This window comes from Nasonia vitripennis, chromosome 1, assembly GCF_009193385.2.
Source record: "Nasonia vitripennis strain AsymCx chromosome 1, Nvit_psr_1.1, whole genome shotgun sequence".
Classification (NCBI taxonomy): Eukaryota; Metazoa; Arthropoda; class Insecta; order Hymenoptera; family Pteromalidae; genus Nasonia; species Nasonia vitripennis.
The window spans coordinates 35,836,064-35,854,024 of NC_045757.1; the positions used below are offsets into that span (position 1 = coordinate 35,836,064).

Consider the following 17,961-nt stretch of genomic DNA (forward strand, 5'->3'; position numbering starts at 1 on the left):
ACCGCGTTGACTATACGCGCTGCGGCTGTTGCTTCGCAAGCTCCGAGAGGCAGATCTTTCTCTCTCTCGCGCGCGCGTGGACGCTGTATAGACCTACGTGTGTGTACAGCTCGTATACACCCCACGCGGATTATAACGCGCGGCGGCTCTTTAACTCAGAGTGAGGACCAGTGATTGTCGCAGAGCACAGAGGAAGGACGTTCCAATACACCGGCTACTTTGTCTCGGGAGAAGAAGAAGAAGAAGGAGGAGGAGGAGGAGGAGGAGGAGTGCACGAGCCTCTCGAGTACATCCACGTGCCGATAAATAACTAATAGGACATACTCTGAATAATCAAAGTCCTCGTTTCCGCCGCCGCGAGGGGCTCTCTCCCTTCCCCCGTGGCTAACCTTGAACCAAAAAAATAACACACCGAGGGGGCGCCATAAAGCCACACGTACACTGCACACGCACAGGAAGCTCAAGAGAGGAAACTGGGACGCCTGTATACGCTCAGGTGCAGGTGAGAGTTGCGCACGGGCGTGCAGCACACACAGCGAGCGGGGCAGAGAGTGGGAGGAAGGACTTTTCCTGAATGAGAGAGAGCTGCAGCTGGCCAGTGCTGCGCTCGCCGGAGAACAGGACAAAGGAGCTTTTTTCGCGATCAAGAGCGATTCGACTGGATTCGCCGAGGACTTCCGGAGAAGAAGAGAAGCAGGAGTGAAAAGTCGGCCCTGTGATAACAACGCAACGAAGCAGCAGCAGCAGCAGCAGCAGCAGCAGAAGAGCGAGCGGGAGACAGAGCGAGGGGGAGAGAGCGGAAGAGGTCGCGTGTTGGTGAATGAATGATTGGCCTAGTTTCGCGACGCTACGAGGGGATCGTAGTAGAGCGGATTATCGCACTGCAGCAGCAGCAGCACACGGGAGACATCCCGGATAAATCAGACAAGGAGTAATATTGTAAGGAGCTGAGAAGAAACTGTAACGCAGTATATAAACAGCCGGCCGAGAAACAAAGGGAAAGAAAATGGTGCACATGGGCCTAGTGGGCCAGTACTTCTCGGAGCTGGACCCGAACTACGATGGGCCGCCTAGGGCCGCGGATCCGGCCGTCCAGGCTCGCAAGCTCGTAAGTAGTCCCTCTCGCAAGCTCAGAACGATACATCCGCTCTTCTTCCACTCACTCTACTTATCTTCTGCAATGTTATACGTACTATACCATCTTCTCTCTGCAACTCCATGTTATTTATCGTAAACGTTATAATATACTCTATACCGTTAGTTTCGCTGCGAGACGTGTGTGTTGTTGTCATGCTCTTCCTCTCTCTGTCTGTATAAACTCGGTACACACAGTGCAGTGCGATTCTTTCGTGCAGTGCGCGGACGCCAGTGCAAACTCGTTATTGTGTTGAGAATATCTGTATCGAAAGACAAACACACAGGGACGATAAAAAAGCCGGCGAAACGGAGAGCGGCGCTCGTTAGCCGCTTCTTGCCTCGCGGCTATTTGCGCGGCTATCTCTCGGGCCGTTTCTTGTACGCTCATTGCTAAAATATACAATAAGCCCCACACGCGCAGGGTTCTAGCCCGAAAATAGCATATGTGGGATTTGTTTACCCCTACACACGGCTCCGCCTACTAGGCTCGTTTTCGGATTATTGTTGTTTAATATCAGTTTATCGATCCCCCGCCTCGCTGTCAGCCGATACACACAACGACTCGCGTGTGCGTCTATTATGGAACACTCGTCCGAGCTTCCGATTTCCTTCCCCGCAGAGACGTGGGAGATGACCGACGCTTATGGAAAATTCGAAAAAACGTTAACTCCTCCAGATGAATCCGGTTATTTAATCAACTCCGCGGCGGCTTTGTGCTTTCGCGGGACAAACATAATAAACGCCCGCGAGTTGGTATAACGTGTATACTGTGCGGTCTCTCTTCGCGCTGTCCGTGATTAAAAGTTCGCCGCACGCGCTCGCGGGGAGAAAAAAAATAGAAAATTATTATTACCGACCTTGTCGCCGAGCTACTCTGACCTATTAACATAAAGATAACTCATTAGTGTATACCTGGTTTTTCTGCGAATCTTCGATCGGTATACTGTACTTCAGCGAGTGAAGTTTAAGGCCGCGATTTTCAATCGTTTATATCGTAGCAAGTCTTTAATTTCTTCTCTCGACGAGCGCGAGGAATTGATACGCGAACGAGGAAATTAACGCCGAAGCTTCGTTATTAATGAGAATCGAGCTTTCGCTATGTATAGACTGGACTCGAAGTAATTTAATAATGCCAGATAGAATCGAGTCGATAATAATAACAACAATGATGCACACGCGCATATCATGGGTACTCGATCAAATTAACCGACGATATAGGGTAAACGAACCGGATGTGATTTTGTTTTGCACCTTGTATATTGCACTCTACACACACGTGTTCTCCATGTGTACGTATACCTGTATACATGTATAGACGCCTCGAAGTAAAAGGGCTGCACGTATACGTGCGAAAGGCTTATTCATTTTTTTTATCTCTACCTACTTTATACCTTATACATTTTCTCTCGCTCTTTCTCCTGCTCGTATATATATGCGTATGTATGTATCTCTACGCATTTGTATCACTTTTTATTCTCACGTCGACACGTTGTACATGCGCCGATGATATGACAGCTTAATTCCGTTTACCTCTTGTACATGCGCCAATGATATGACAGCTTAATTCCGTTTACCTCTTGTACATGCGCGACACGCTTTTACGACACACACGATTTTTTATATATTTATATTATATACTATGTATGTATGTTTGTACTTGATTATTAATTGTACGTAGTTATGCGTGTGCGCAGGTTTACCTCTACTTCAGTGTGTCTTTCTTGTGTGCCTTGTATAAGCAACGCTATTATTATTACTATTATTATTACTACTACTATTATTACTGTATGTACATTTAATCGAACTGTTCTGAAATGTTTATTGATGAAAATAAAATACGTTTTTCCCGCACAACCGATTACGTTTTATTTGTAATTTAGTCTCTCTCTCGACAACAGTACAATTGAATTCTCTCTTTCACTTTCACTTCAGCACTACCGGATTCTCTTCGAGTGAACACCTCCAAAAGAATCCGGTCGCTCTTGGAGCGAAAATACGTCGATCGCGCGAATGGCTTTTTAATCCCATTACCTTTTTAATTTCTCTCCCGTCGATAAAATGCTTACATATAAATTCGCTCCGAAATAGCAAAAAAAAAAAATAAATAAAAAAATAAATAAATAAAGATAAATAAATGCGAATCGCGCTAGTACTTTTAAAAGCGGCGAGAGCCAGTAGCCCAGCCGTGAATTGAAGCTAACGAGGAGAGAGACTCGAGGTGGAATTGGCTGTAACTGCGTTAGCAATCCCAGAAAGTTGCTAAACGAATTCGCCGCTCCGCTGCTGAAATGGACTCCCTGTTCCCTCATTGCTGAGATTCGTTGCGCGGGAAATACTTTCGCATACATTCAGCACGTGGGCGCAAAGCGTATATGCAGTCGTAAATCGCTGACCGTAGAAATTATTATATATGTGATTTACGGCGTTTCTCTCCAGAAGCTACGTATATTATTGTTATTATTGTTGTATGCGAGTATAAGCTTCGCGGAAAAAGCGCGGAAGCTCCGATGGAAAAAGCTCGTTAAAAGCACAGCGAGGCGCGAGGTCAGGGAAATGATAATAAGGGGCGAGCTTTCTCACTCTCTATATGCTGATTGTTAATCAATTCCTCTGCTCTATACGAGGAAAGAAGAAGGTAAGTCAAAGAGGGAGAGATACTTACACTCACAGCTCTCTCCTCTCTTCCGAGACGAAATTGACTGGTAATCAGGTTTGCTCGTCGCCGCCGCCGGTCGCCCACGAAACTCGATTAACGCTGCGTTTTTCCGTTTCTCCTCTCTAGTGCGTGCCGCGTCTGCGAATTTATTTTTCTCTCATTCTCTTTATTTTTTTCCGCGATGCAGCCTTAAGAAAATCCCTCACGCGAAGGCGCCGCGCTGAGGAATATGCATGAGAGCTGCCGGGGAATCGATAGAATGTGTAAACAGGGCTATATGGTTATCGGGGATCTGAGATCGCGTCGTGATTTAATTAATCGAGAGCCGCCGCCGGTGTTCGTGCGCTGAATTGAGTTGCGGGATATGACCGGCCGCGACGGTTTTTTTTTTAAAGTTCCCTGTCGTCGAGTTATAGCCTTGCAGTTTTCGGTTCTGCCGACTAAATAATTAAATTCCGCTCGTCCGAGCTTTAATGCGCTGATTCGACGAATAGTCAATGAATAAATCACAAGCTCGAGCGAGAGAGCACGTGCGCGCTTTATTTAAATCGGACGGGATTGTGTTCGTCGGTACATGCCCTACACGAGAGAAATTATCGAGAATGAATATATCGAGGAATTTCTGGAACTAGCAGTATCCTCTCAAATGATTCTTCTCCGTGAGTTTCTCGATAAAAGTGTTATTTTTAGACGGCGAGAAAAGGAAAAACGCTCCGACGGCCCCGGCGCAATCTTTCCTCTCCGAGATTGAAAACGCGTATAACGACGATATGTGTGTATATATGTGTTCGTATTATATATTTTTCCCTCTCTGTATTTTCGAATCGGCTTCCCCATTCGCAGAACGACGGGGCTTCGAAGAGTTATACGTTTACACGCCTGTCCAACTGGAATATAATCCTTCGAGGGTAGATATTCTCGGAGTAGTTTAGTTTCTCGCTCTCGATTTTTGGAACTACCTTGAATCAATATGGACACAACACTTCACGGGGTTGAGGCTTTTACAGGAGTAATTACGTTCGCTCGCGAACTTGCCTTGAAAACCCGAGAGAATTAGTTAGTTATATAGTTTGCACTTCGGCGTCGAAGGCTGGATTCCTGTATATTATCCATACATGAAGTTGTTACATGGAATACATGGATTTTATTTGCCCGTTAAACGCACACACACGCCTGGATGAATTCTCGTCGGTGATTACCGAAAACTCGCGTAAAATAGTTATGAGCCGACGCGCACGTAAGCTCCGCATATATTCCTAAGTATACAGTTGCCAACGGAATTATGCTAAACAAGTTATGTTGTGTATAATTCGCGAAGTGCGCGCGGCGGAGGAGCTCTGGCTGTTATTTAATTATCGGCCATGCGTTACCTCTCGGTTATTTTGCGAGGTAGCTGCGCGTTACATTGAAATAGTGTCTATTATTTCGCGTCATTCGTGATAATTAAACCAGCACCGCGGGACGTGTTTATTACCGCGGCTATATACCCTATTTCGAGGGATTTAACGCGAATATAGCATGTCTAAAGCGCCAGGCGCGTGTATAGTTGCTCGCTGGAATAAAATGTCGAGAGAGGAGAAATGCGGGACGAGCGCGATAATAGCGAAAATCCAGCGTTGCAGAAAATAAATAGCCGTCTGTAACGGAACTCGTGTGTTTACCGTTTATACGAAAGAGCCAAGAGATGCGGAAGTGTCAATAAGTCACGTAGCAGCTCTCTCCTCGGCTACATCGAGAACCGACTACCGCGTGTAAGCGCAAACACGAGTATGCACACGCATACTGCGCTTTCAGTGCGGATCATTTTTCCAGCATTGAACGCGGGGCATCGTAAGCTATACGTGGAATTCAGAGTGGGACAAATATTTGCAGCGGTTCGTTTTTGCTTTTTGTTCAGATACGTGTGTAGAGCGAAACAAAAATAATGTCTGTTGTAGAAATGAAAAAAAAACTTCAAAAATTCAATAGTCGACGAAGTGTTCAGATCTGATAAAAAGTTATGAAATTGAATTTTCGTTCTATGTCGGTTCGATCGATGTAATGCCGATCGATTTTCCGCCGTGCAACAATGGATTCCGGAGAATATGGCAGAGGCTCGCGCAATCCCGGCAAAATCGTCCGACCTGTAATCTCGTGAAGCCGATGGACATATCACTGTACGTTCTTTATCCGTTTTGTGAAAAATTCAACGCTGGGAAATCAGCGTCCGGCTGTGACATAAACGCGAACCCCGTATATTTCTTCTGGATACACACAGAGTTTCTCATTACGGCATTTAATTTCAAAAATTCATGAGGAAAAAGCCGGGAGTAGTTCTGAACGCGAGAGCTAGTGCAATTTATTTTTCGACCTTTTCCAGCATTCCGAAAGTCTTCGGCTTGAAAAAGTTTTTCCACTACCCGGAAAGCCCCGGATAATTAACGGACTGATGATATTCTATGTTTAAACATCGAATGGAGAAACGTATTTCCTAAGGGCAAAATCCTTTTTACTGTGCCTCTGGTGTTATTTGGTTGGTCAATAAAAAGGGATGTAATTACTTTTTTGAAGAAAATAACTGCGCATAATTGAGAGCGACGCAGAAATACATAAAAGTAAATAAAAGCGTAGGAATTCTGGCAAATATATATTCGCAAGGGGATAGGGATTCACGATCCCGGGGAGGATCTGCGAGTGTAACTTAAGTCATCGCTTAGCGCAGCAAGCCATGAATTATAAAGAACTTTCGCTTCTGACGAAATTGGTAAGGAAGTACGCGCGAGGCTAACGAAATAAAATCTTGATGCGAACTTTGCATGGCAAAGGAGAGAAGTTTCTTCGGCATTCTTGTAACATTCTTTTTTTAATACTTTAAGAATAAATAGCCGAGTTAATTTCCTGCAAAAATTCGCTCAACATTGATTTTGTAAAAGGAGACGCTGTGCGGCAGTAAAACGTGATCTAGCATTAAAAAAGATGAGTAAGTCGCTTCGTCTTCACATTGACTCGGAAGACCATTACCGGGTTAGATCACGTGTAAAAATGCAGAAATTGCCAATTGACGTGGGCGGAGTATACTTCCCCCGGCGTAAAAAATATAGCCACAAGGGTACACATTAAAAGTTTTTTAATTTGCCGAGAAATCCACAGCGTCTTGACGGAATATAATACGATTCGCTGTAGTTGACCGTCGAACAATTCCGTAGAATTCGAAAAGTTAAAGCCAACAAGCAATGTATATTCGGCTGGTGAAATTTTTACGAGAGACCCTCGTGAAAGTGTCGGACATCACCGGCAAGAGAAGAAATTCGAACTATTCCGCTAGGAGGAATTCCAGCTAAAAAATGTATCGCTGCTATGAGTAATTCATCCGCCGTTGCGGGTAGGAAAGTCGGGCGGTTAACCTGCGTTTATCTCATTTTTCCCAAGGGGTAGAGCGAAGACACCGAACTTTTCCTTCGGAATTCGAACGTTTTCTTTTATTCGTCCGCGATAAAGATTCTTTCTTCCTTCTTCCTCCTTTGTTTTGATAGAACCAACGCAGACGTCGATTTTATTGTAAGGCGACGAGAGCGCGTAGAGTATTATTTTTAGTCACGCATTGTATCAGTGAAATGAATGTCTGTGAACTACGCATGAAGAGCTTGAAATGGAGAGAGAGAGAGAGAGAGAGAGAGAGAGAGAGAGAGAGAGAGAGAGAGAGAGAGAGAGAGAGAGAGAGGCTGGCCAGGAGTAAAAATAGTAGGACGTCAATTAAGACTGGGCAAACAACCGCGCGATAATCCTAGTCGGATCAAGCGATATTTGCTGTGGCTTTTGAAAAAACAAGTCTGTTTATTTGGTAAATGAGGGCGGGATTAATCAGTGAGTAAATTCGCCCAATGCGAGATTCCCCGCGTATAACATTGTTTTTAATTAGCCTGTTTCCACCTAGACAACTGCTTAGCTATTATCTATTATTTAAAAATAATGTCAACAAAACGCAAAACTAATCTTCTCACCCCTCATCCGCAGATCGGCATGGAGCGGAGGGACGTCATTCTGACCGCCGTCTTCGGGACGCTAGGCGCCTTGGGTGTCATCCTGGGAGTAGGCCTGGCCGCCTGGCTGTACTTACGAGCCCGACGTTCGAAGCAACGCGACGCCGACCTCGAGGACCGTCGCGAGGGCTCGGACTCGGCGAGTCACCAGCCCCAGGTCAAGAAGAACGGCTTCCTCAATCTCAAGACGCCGCTCATCAGTACCAAGGCACTCGGGTGAGTAACTCTTGCAGCACTTCGGGGGCTTTGCTGGAAATGCCTTAGTTGTCTTGTGTCGTGCGCTGAGGCGCGAGCTTTTAGTACGAGTTGTATAGACGTAGTGGCTTTCGTGGTTGCGGTTGTTTTCGGTCGGAGGGATTCGCTGCGGATCCTGCCTGATGGGACTTTTATGGTCTGTGAAAATGCTCTCGGCTTGGCCGACGTGTGTTTGCGCTTTTCGAAGTAGAAGATTGTTCGAGCTTACTGTGTGTGAGACTTTTCTTTTTTCTCGACGACGAGGCCTATTGAATTTTTCACGCGAAAGCTTTTACGAAAATTTCACGCGAAAGCTTTTAATAGCCGATAATGCATCGCGTTACCAGCCGCGTGTATGGTTTGTTCCATTTAACGATACATTCTCCATACGACAACAAGCAGTTAAAATTTTCCGGGTATTATTGAATAAACGAGATCGCCACGTTGAACTCGCAGAGTTCAACCTTTGACGTCATGAAACGGTTATTTTGAGCTTCATTATTCTAAGCATGTAACGGTATTATTATTAAAACTGCGCAACAGTCAATGGAAAGGCTGTTGAGAATCACGAGGGTAAAGTTGAGTCTGGACGATCTTCTACGACGTAATCACTTTGTACAAAAGATACGGGATTACAATGGAACGAGAACCATTGTAATAATGCCGAGGCAGGATCCGCGAGTGCTTCCTGAATGGGATTTAAAAAGCTCTTGTCTTACTTAGAATCAAGGAGAAACCTACACTAGCCGCTCTTGAATGCTAATTTATTTTGGCACATTTCAATGTGAAATGTTTTGAAAACGACTAATTCCAACATTTAATTTAAAATGTTTTTGCGCGCCGAGCTATGGAAATTTAATTTCAAAATCATTTTCTCCTGAATGCTGCCTCAAGACCGCGAAATTGCTAAGAGCATGCGTAATTAGATCGGAAACTACTAAGATACATCATTTTAATTACAACACGGCTCATGCGAATGAAAAAAGCTTCCTTGTTACGAAAATTCGTGGTGTGCTTTATGAAAAGCGTGGGTTTCATCTTGATACGGTTCACAACAAAGTTCGGAATCATCGTTGCTCGATTCACGCACACAGTTTGTAAACTTCTCTGCACTTTTGGCACTAATTTTCTTACCCTGGAATGCGAACTAGCATGTAAGTTTAAATATTGTATATCTATGCAGAAAGTTTGCATAAACTTATATTTCAGGATTCGTCGTTAGCAAACTTTTGCCCCGATACGAAATAAACTCTCGTGTCAGGGAAATGTACACACACATTCTACATACAGCAGAGCCTGGGAATTCCCGAGCAAACGAGATCGAGAGCAATCTCGTTCGAAAAATCGTAAACTATGAATGCATAATCCAACTCTCGGAGAGAGAGAGAGAGAGAGAGAGAGAGAGAGAGAGAGAGAGAGAGAGAGAGAGAGAGAGAGACAGAGAGACAGATTACCAATTAATCTCCCTGAAATCTAGTACGACGTGAAATGCGTCAAAGCATTCGTTATGTCCTCGTGCAGAGCACGCGTCCTTCTATAGCTCTGTGTACAACGATCGAAACAGCCCATTTGCAGGATTACATCCTCCATCGACCCCTTGCTCCATGCGACTATAACCCCCTATACCAATACCTTATGTACCTCATTATTTAACCATCTCTCTGGAGCTCGACAACGACGGCGTCGCGCGTGACTCTTGGCTTATTGTAACAAAGCCCGGCGAGTAAGCGAACAGCGCGACTGCGAGTTCGGAAAAAAGCTGCCTGGCTGAAAGGAAAAATAAATACACGGAGGGAGTTGGTTGCGCGCGCAGCCAGCTAAAGTTCAAGCGAGTGCACCTGCGTCAGCGGCAACTGCGCGCTCAGCGCGCGCTCTATTTGCGTCAAACTCCAAGCGAGGTATATACCACGCACAGAACGACGAACCCTTGAAATATTCAAGCGCGCCGCCCCTGGTGAATCGGAGGATACTAACGTAGACGGTAAGTAACCCACCGTCGATGAGTGAACGCCGACGACGTCGTTCTTTCGAGAGAATTCCTGTTTTACCGACGGTCGATAACCGACGGCAGTCCTGTGTTATCGACGCAGGGGCTGACAGGACGTCGACATGTACCACTGAGTCGTCCCGAGCTTGGAGCTTGGTTTTCAGGGCCGACGCCGAGGGGAGCTTGCGAGGCTCTGCCCTCGCCCCTCGTGACTGGTGGATATTATCGACCCCCTCCGCGAAACCTTCGCAGCAGCTGTATACTGCGTTTTCGGGAGGCTGGTGCGGCGCAGAGCCGAGCTTTTCAGGTGCAGTCTCGCTGCTATCCTGAAGAGTCTTTTGAAAATGTATTTTTGGATTTTCTAGGTGAACGGCGCGAACGACTCTGAGAGAGCGCGAGTCGCTTTGCCTGCGTCGATGTAGCTGTGTTTTTTTTTATTTACCGCTGCGGGGCTAAATGAATTTCAATGGATCGTGCGGTATGTGATTGCGCTTAATGATGTATGAGTCTATTGAGGGAACGAGGCTTTTGATCGATCGCGAACTTTCCAAGGGATGAAATTTCGTGAGGATGATGGAAGATGTGTATTGAGGGATGTTGTGCGAAATTACGCGAAGTTGGACGTAAAGTGCATTGTACAAAAATAACGCCTGCTCTCGCGGGCGAAAAGTTTGACGATCCGGGAATGTCTGCTGGAGAACATTTTTATCGCGCGGAACTTATCTAAATTCAGAGAAAGATGATGGATCACGACGTAATGTACTGCGCGACTCGAAGCTCGCAAAACTTTCGAGTATTGATTCGAAACTCGAGGCGGTGGCAGAGAAAGAAAATTATCAGTGTACGAAAACATTGACTTGTCCCAGAACTCCCCGGTAAAATTGAAAAAAAAAGAATCATGTCACCGACTCATAAGCCGCTATTATTCCGTCCCTTCCAGAAATCTATTCTCCGCACTACGAAAGTTCTCTTTCTCGTAAAAGTTCGTCCCCGAGAAAAAAGTTATCAAAATTCAGGGGGCATTGATGAATTATCACCAGCGCCAAAGTGAGAGAGAGAGAAGAGAGAGGCTACAAGAGCCGCGAGCGATTCGTGAAAAGTTTACAAACAGCCATTACCGCGGCTAGACTCGCTAATCGAGAAATGATGGAAGCGTTATTTTTCATTCAAGCGCTGCAGCAACTCCGAGAGAACTTTCTCGTCTATTACTTATGTGCGTATTCGTAAATACGGGAGATGTCCTCAGGAGGGACGATCTCTCATTTTTCATAAATATTTTTCGAAAATTCGCGCTATATAGAGCCGTGGCTTCGATTCGAAATAATACCCGACCGAGTGTAATTCTCGCCGGTGCGATGGTTCTCTGCGCTTTCGACGATCAGCGCGGAAGAAGGTACTTACACTGCAGGAATTAGCCTATTTCCAGGGGCCCGGCAAATCCCGGCACTCCCGCCCGTTGTTTGCCGTCCCTCTTCGATTCGAGGAGCTTCTTTTATACTTCTGAGAGAGACTTTGCGAACTCCGCTCTGCGTTATCTTTTGGGTATATTAACCGTCGATTCCTTGGCTTCTATTTCGAGGCTCTGGTTTTCGGGGCGAACTTTAAATTGGACTAGTTGTACCGCAGTAGCTCGAATTTCTAATACACCATTGCAGTGTGTCTAGCTTCTAGGGTTTAACGAAAAATTAAGTGTGTGAATGAGGTAAAGATATAGGTCAGCTCGGGGGGAGAAAATGGGAGCCTAATAACATTACAAAATATTTAATCCGTTCAATTAAAATCAATTTAGCGCAATAACGGCCAACTATTTACGTATTCCGCTGATGCGTAAACCTGCACACACATACAGGGTCGCATTCCGGCAATTTCGTGTTTGCACGTATCAAAGTGTCTAAACTTCGGTCGGTTCATACGTGTCCCAAAATCCGATCGAACGCACACGGATATGAATTCCGCGTATGTGTCATCGCTCATCTAGTATGCGACTAGCGTCGTGCCGCTGCGCATTCGCGACTCCCGATACGTCTTATCATTTTACCTGACTGATCCTATTCATATTCTACGTGTATCTATAACGAAAGATAAGACAATAGAGGCGAGGATGATCTCGTCTCTCAAAAAATCATCGTTAACGGCTCGTTCGACGAATACATTCCATTCCGTTGGTTGCACGGATACACACCTATATACAGTGCGGCGGACGAGGTGTGGGGATGGAGCGCGGATTAGCCCCGGTGATTTACGCCCGAGCTCGTCGTAAATTCCGACGCGCCCCTCTTACTTTCGTTTCTTTTTACGTGCAAGAGAGATGAGTATTGCGTTCGGAGAAGGAGAATTCGAAGAGCCGAGTGCACGCGCGAGTGAGCCGAAGTTTAAGAGAGCTTTCCGGTTTGCCGGAACGAGGTACGAGTAGGAAAGAGGCTGTTGCGGCTATGGTAATCGAACGACGTGGGAGTCTTTTGCAGGAGATTATTATTCGTGGAAAATCCGCGTATAAATAACGACGATCTTCGTATAAACAATTTTATTTCTTCGGCACACATTCCAGCAGAGGCGAACCGACAGCAGCAGCAACGCGGTGGGAACTGACCGCACGCGATCTCCAAATTTTCGGCGTTAGCCTTTCTCTCTCTGGCAGAACCGCATGACCACTCTCCGAAACTGCGTTAACGCATCAGCGAGTTGTTTCGATCCCTCGCGGCCAGAAACTATCGCGCGTATTTAGCTCGGTGCTGTTCTCTCACTATATATCCCGCTCGTATAAGCCAAGGACGGAAATCGATATCAGCCAGAGAGTTTCTCCGGTTATGATCCTTGCTCCTCTCCCCCCACTCCGCGCAGTGTGTGTGTGTAGCTCGTATAATACCAGAGCTCTCTCGGCTTCTCTCGTAAAACGATATTACTTCTTCGGCCGATGTAAACAACCTGACACTTGAGCCGCCTTGTTTTTAACGACGCGTGCACTGCATTGTCTGCGGCATTGTTGCGAGAGACGTTGTCTCGGGTTATAAACGTGGAATTAGGCCGACAGCTGCGCGATATACGTGCGAGAGAGAAGAATTAATCACAATTACCGGACGATTTGGGCAGAGCTCTGTGTTTGTGCAGTGTGTGCGTCTGGGCTGCTCGTAAAATCGAATCATCGGATGTACTCGCGATTGATAAATGCACAAGTAGTGAAATTTTAACGCGACGTCGTCGTCGAGTTGATAAGCGTTTAAGCCGTAATATTCCCATGAATTTTAACGCGAGAAGAGATCGAGTCGAGACTGTAACGCGATCCCCGAGATTGCGCCGGAGGGACTCTATGGGCGAGGGAAAAAAAAAAAAAAAAAAATGAAAGCGATAAAGCCGGCAGCAGCTCTCTAAAAGCGAGTCTGTGATTACCGTCATCAAGCCCGAGCGTATACACTCAAAAATATCGCGTTCCATAAATTTTTTAAACCGCGCTCTTCTTCGAGACACGCAACACCTGGCACCGTCGGGTGTGCGATGCGCGAGTGATGTAAACCGGCTCTTATCTTCACAAAGACGCGGGAATTACTTCGTAGCTCTGAAGCTGCAAGTTTTCGGTGAACAATACAGGGGCCAAGCGGTAAACTTCGCGCTGCGTGCGTCGTCAGTCTGTGTTGTGAACTACAACAACAACAACTTCCTACGAATTCACAGCCCCGTATAAACAAGCGATTCCTCATGCGAGACGAGAATTTAAAAAAATTGAATTAACTCGCTTTTACAACTCTGCGTCGTCTCAGGGCACTCTAAGAAAATTAGAAGCCGTCCCCAGGAGCGAAATTCAAATTTATGCCTCCCAAGCGCTCGCGCGCGAAGATGATGCATTACGCCGTGACGCCATCACTTAGTCAGAGAGCATATGATATAGAGTACATGTGAGCTAAAAATCAAACGCCGTCGAGGGATGGGAAAAGTCATGCATATTCAGAAGAACTTGATGTTTGTGGATCGAGCTTTTTTGGCTCATTTTCCAGAGGATGAAATCCCGAACGGTATACTCGCGTGGAAATTCACAGAGCGCAAAAAGATTTCTTCTCGAGATGTACCGCTGGATTAAACATTAACAAAGGAGAGAAAGAGTGAATAGAATGGAGGAAGCGGTTGAACATACTTATGCGGAAGAATCGTCCACGGGCCGGTCGTCCCACTTGCGGGCGAGCATACCGAGCTTTTACTTTTCCGCCGAGAGAGATGGAAATTTTCATGCGCTATCGTAACGACTAGCGATGGAATCCATCTGCTTTTGATATTTATTTTTAAAACTCCGTCTCTCTCCTTCGTGGATGTACGTTTTAAAATGCGCATCACGCGCGCTTCTTCGAAATATGGATTGAAAGCCGGTCGCCGAATGACGGGTGCACACACGCGCGCATTGTTTTTCGAACTCGCGTACGCTCGCTCCATCTTCGCGCGCGGCCCTCGAAACTTATTTTACGTGCAAGAGAGAGAAAGCAGCCTTTCGGAAAACGGAGTAAAATTTACAGCCGCGCGCGGCAAACAACATCATATCGGAAAACCCGTCCACCTGTGCTTCTGAAGCTTTTACGAGCCCCCGCTTTTTTCTGACTCGCGATATCTCAAGGAGCAATTAAAAAAAGGAACCGGAGATTAATAGTAGCTGCGCTTTTTTCGCCAAATAAATAATAACCTGGCCCGGAAAATCAGCGGCAGCGCTTTCTCGAGTGACCGGCTTCCCAAAGTCAAAAAGCCACGTGACGGCAGAGCTGTAGCTGCATTACACGCGTTTATATCCATCCAGCGCAAGCTCTCTCAAAAGCTCTCGGGATACATATCGATTTGACGCTATCTCTCTCTCTCTCTCTCTCTCTCTCTCTCTCTCTCTCTCTCTCTCTCTCTCTCGTTCGCCGCGCGCTCATATTCGCGACTCGCGTAGGCATTTCCGGATAAATCGATACGAGCTTTCTCTGTACGTCTGTCTCTCTTCGCTGCGGCTCTTGATTGGATATACGCGCCGCGTCTTGTAATTTTCCCGCGAGCGTTTTTACAGCCGCTGATGCGCGTACGAGAGCTTGACGAGCGTGTGTGTGTGTCTGTGTGTTCTGCGCTCTGCGCGTGGAATTGAATTCGAGGCGCTGCGCGTTTTGGTATTTCTAATTAGCCGGAGTCTTGTGACGCGCTACAGCTAATTAACCGGCGTGTGTCTTGGTAAACGTTCGGGGAGTACTGGCTCCTGTACCAAAGGAACGCGCTTACACATGGTGGACTAATTTACTTGGAAGTTATTACGCGTAATCCGACTTAAATCGGTCGTTCCGTGAAAAACCGCGAGAGCTGTCAATTATACCATGTTCCGCACACATACGAACGCCGAAGTATTTCAAGACTCGGAGGTCGCAAAAATGACGAAGTTGCAAACATCAAAGTTTCTTTTTTCCCCGCAACTAAATGAAATCGTAAATTTCTCCGAGTCGTGCGTTTTAATATCTGGCTTCAAAGCAAAGCCTACCGGCGCGGAAGTGCTCGCGAAGAATCTTTAATTAAAAAAACGCGAATTCCTCTTTCTCGTGGGAAATTTAAGGAACGTAAGAGAAACAAAGTGTCGACGCGAGAATCGAGTGTAAAATCCGTAACGGGAGATAAAAATCAAATTGAAACTCTTGTGTGTGTGTGTGTGTGTGTGTACCCGCGCGCGAGGACACGTCGTTTGAATTTTTTCCTTCGGAAAATAGACGACGGTCTCTGAATACTGATATCCCTAAAATGAAAGATACGCGTTTTCTTTCGATGTCCGCATCTGAGTAAAATTTCATTCCAAGCCACTTTCTTCTTCGGACGCAATCAATCCAGGCAGTCATCTCTCTCGGTTCATTATCCGAAGTAGTTTTTCAGCTGCGTGTGTGTGTGTACTTTTGCGCAGTTCGTTTGCACGGCTTCGCGATGCATTTTAATCGTCACCCCCGCGCGCGTTTGATTGCCAGTCGGGCTTTAATTAACGAACGGATCTCTGTACGTGACACGATCGTTTAACCCCCTTTTTTCGATTCTTCCGCGGACTATTTCGTCCGTTTTTTTTACGTCGTATAGGAGTAGGTGTATATAAGAGAGTGAAAATTATACCGCGGAGGCTCGAGTCGATGCAAATTAGCTGCGCGATGGAAATTGAATTTGGGACTTATCAATTTTCTAACGATTCTCTGCGGCTGATACTCGACCGAGGGCGGATATATAGGGCGAGATGAAGAGGTCGTGATTTAGTGTCCTCGATATCTTTGTTTCCAGTTTAATTCCGGCGGTTTATCAACGGAAATCCATTTCCTTTGTGACTCGATGAGCTGAGGTTCATTAAAATAATGAAGCTCAGCTCATTTCTTTCAATTTTCCTCTCACATCTTCCGTCAATTTTGGCGCCAAATAAACCAGCGGCGAAAGTAGACCGAAGATCGGCACACTTTAATAAATCTCCGCGTCTCTTTCAATTCGCGAAAAATTAATATAAACCTTTGCACTCGCTCGTCGTGTCCAATAAGAGCGCGGGAGGAGAATAACGCTCGAGACAGCACTCTCGCGCGCGCGAAATCAGAAATTCGTTCTCGCGGGTGAAACGTCATCGCTGCAGCACATATCGACTCGAACCGGCTCGCCCGGATATTCGCCGGGTTTAAGGAGTAATAAAGGGAGTTAATTAAAAAAGTTTCTCGCACCCAGTCAATCGAGAGGGACAGAAGCTGGGGTGAGGGTGATTAGTGTCTTCGTCAGGCGAATTCCAATTCCGCGGAGGGTCTTTTACGACAATTAAAATTTTTGCTTTGCCCGCTATACGCAGACACGGATTTTTTCAAATTTTTCAATCGGGGGGTAGGAATAAGAAAGAGCTTCATCCCTTCGCGGCTGCCATAATCGCGGAAGTCCTCGCGGAATCTCAGCTGCACTCTGGACTGGAACTTGGGGCATTCGCCGGTTGGAATGCGGGCCGCTTTATTCCCTCTCTCTCTCTCTCTCTCTCTTCTCTTCCCTAGAGAGATAATATCGCGTTGCCTCACGCGCCTGCTTGATTAAGCCCCGGCTCGCTCTAAATCGCGCGAGTATTATTCGCCCCACCCTTTCATCTCCTTTTCCTCCTTCTTTTTTTTTCAAATATCTTTATACACGTGCACACAGCCCTGTTTACCAGCAGTAGCAGCCGAGCGACTTTTTCAGAGCTTTTAATTCGAGGAGGGCTGCGCCGCTGCCGAGTTTTTTTCACGCTGTACTTGACCTCCTTCCGCGGACTTTTCTCTCTCTCTCTCTCTCTCTCTCTCTCTCTCTCTCTCTCTCTCTCTCTCTCTTTCGGATGAAATTCGTTTTTGCGTGGGCACGACATAGAGAGGAGGTGTACAGCTTGCGAATGAGGATTTCTGATTAATCGCGAGCCGTCTCTCTTGCTCTCGTGCGGCGATAATTTAATGCACCCCCTACTATACACGAGAGTCGATCTTGCGCGACGCGATGCATCACGCGCAGATATGCCGCTTCGATGTAACGGATTATATTCGAGCTTGTGCTTTATACGCCGTGACTTTGGCTGCAGGGGAAAAATCTCTTTATTATGCGCTACTTTGTTGTGTTTTTTTTTCTCCTGCGATGACGTATCTCGATCTCATTCTCAAGGCTTATCTCTCGGCGATGCAGATTTCTTTTTTCCTTCCGAGGGCCGTACCGGAGTGTTTTATTGTCGAGATGCGCGGGCGATTAGATAGCTTTTTCATGTTCGCGCGCCGGCGTCGACTCGGCTTAATTGATAAGCTCTTGTCATGCTTTATGCTAAATCGCGGGAAATTTGAATATGCGACTCTCGCGGCGGATCGCGAAATAGAGAAACTGCAGCGCGTGCGAACGATTTATCGTCGATCGACGAGACAGACCCTAAAATTTTCGCCAATAAATAACGTCCGCCAGAAAAATCCACGTATATC

At 46.2% G+C, this 17,961-nt stretch overlaps 1 protein-coding gene across 3 annotated transcripts in view; it reads left to right on the forward strand.

Annotated features, from left to right (window-relative positions):
* Window positions 1-17,961, forward strand: part of LOC100123783 (synaptotagmin 7) — a 129,043-nt gene continuing 111,082 nt past the window's right edge. For 2 of the 3 annotated variants that reach the window (XM_016980984.3, XM_016980985.3), the window contains exons 1-2: window positions 2-1,108; window positions 7,787-8,028. In XM_016980984.3, coding sequence (XP_016836473.1) covers window positions 1,007-1,108; window positions 7,787-8,028 — 344 coding nt within the window. In that variant the 5' untranslated portion in view covers window positions 2-1,006. Of the gene's footprint in view, window positions 1,109-7,786; window positions 8,029-17,961 lie in introns of all 3 variants that reach the window. The other variant, XM_031921139.2, reaches the window with a different exon arrangement.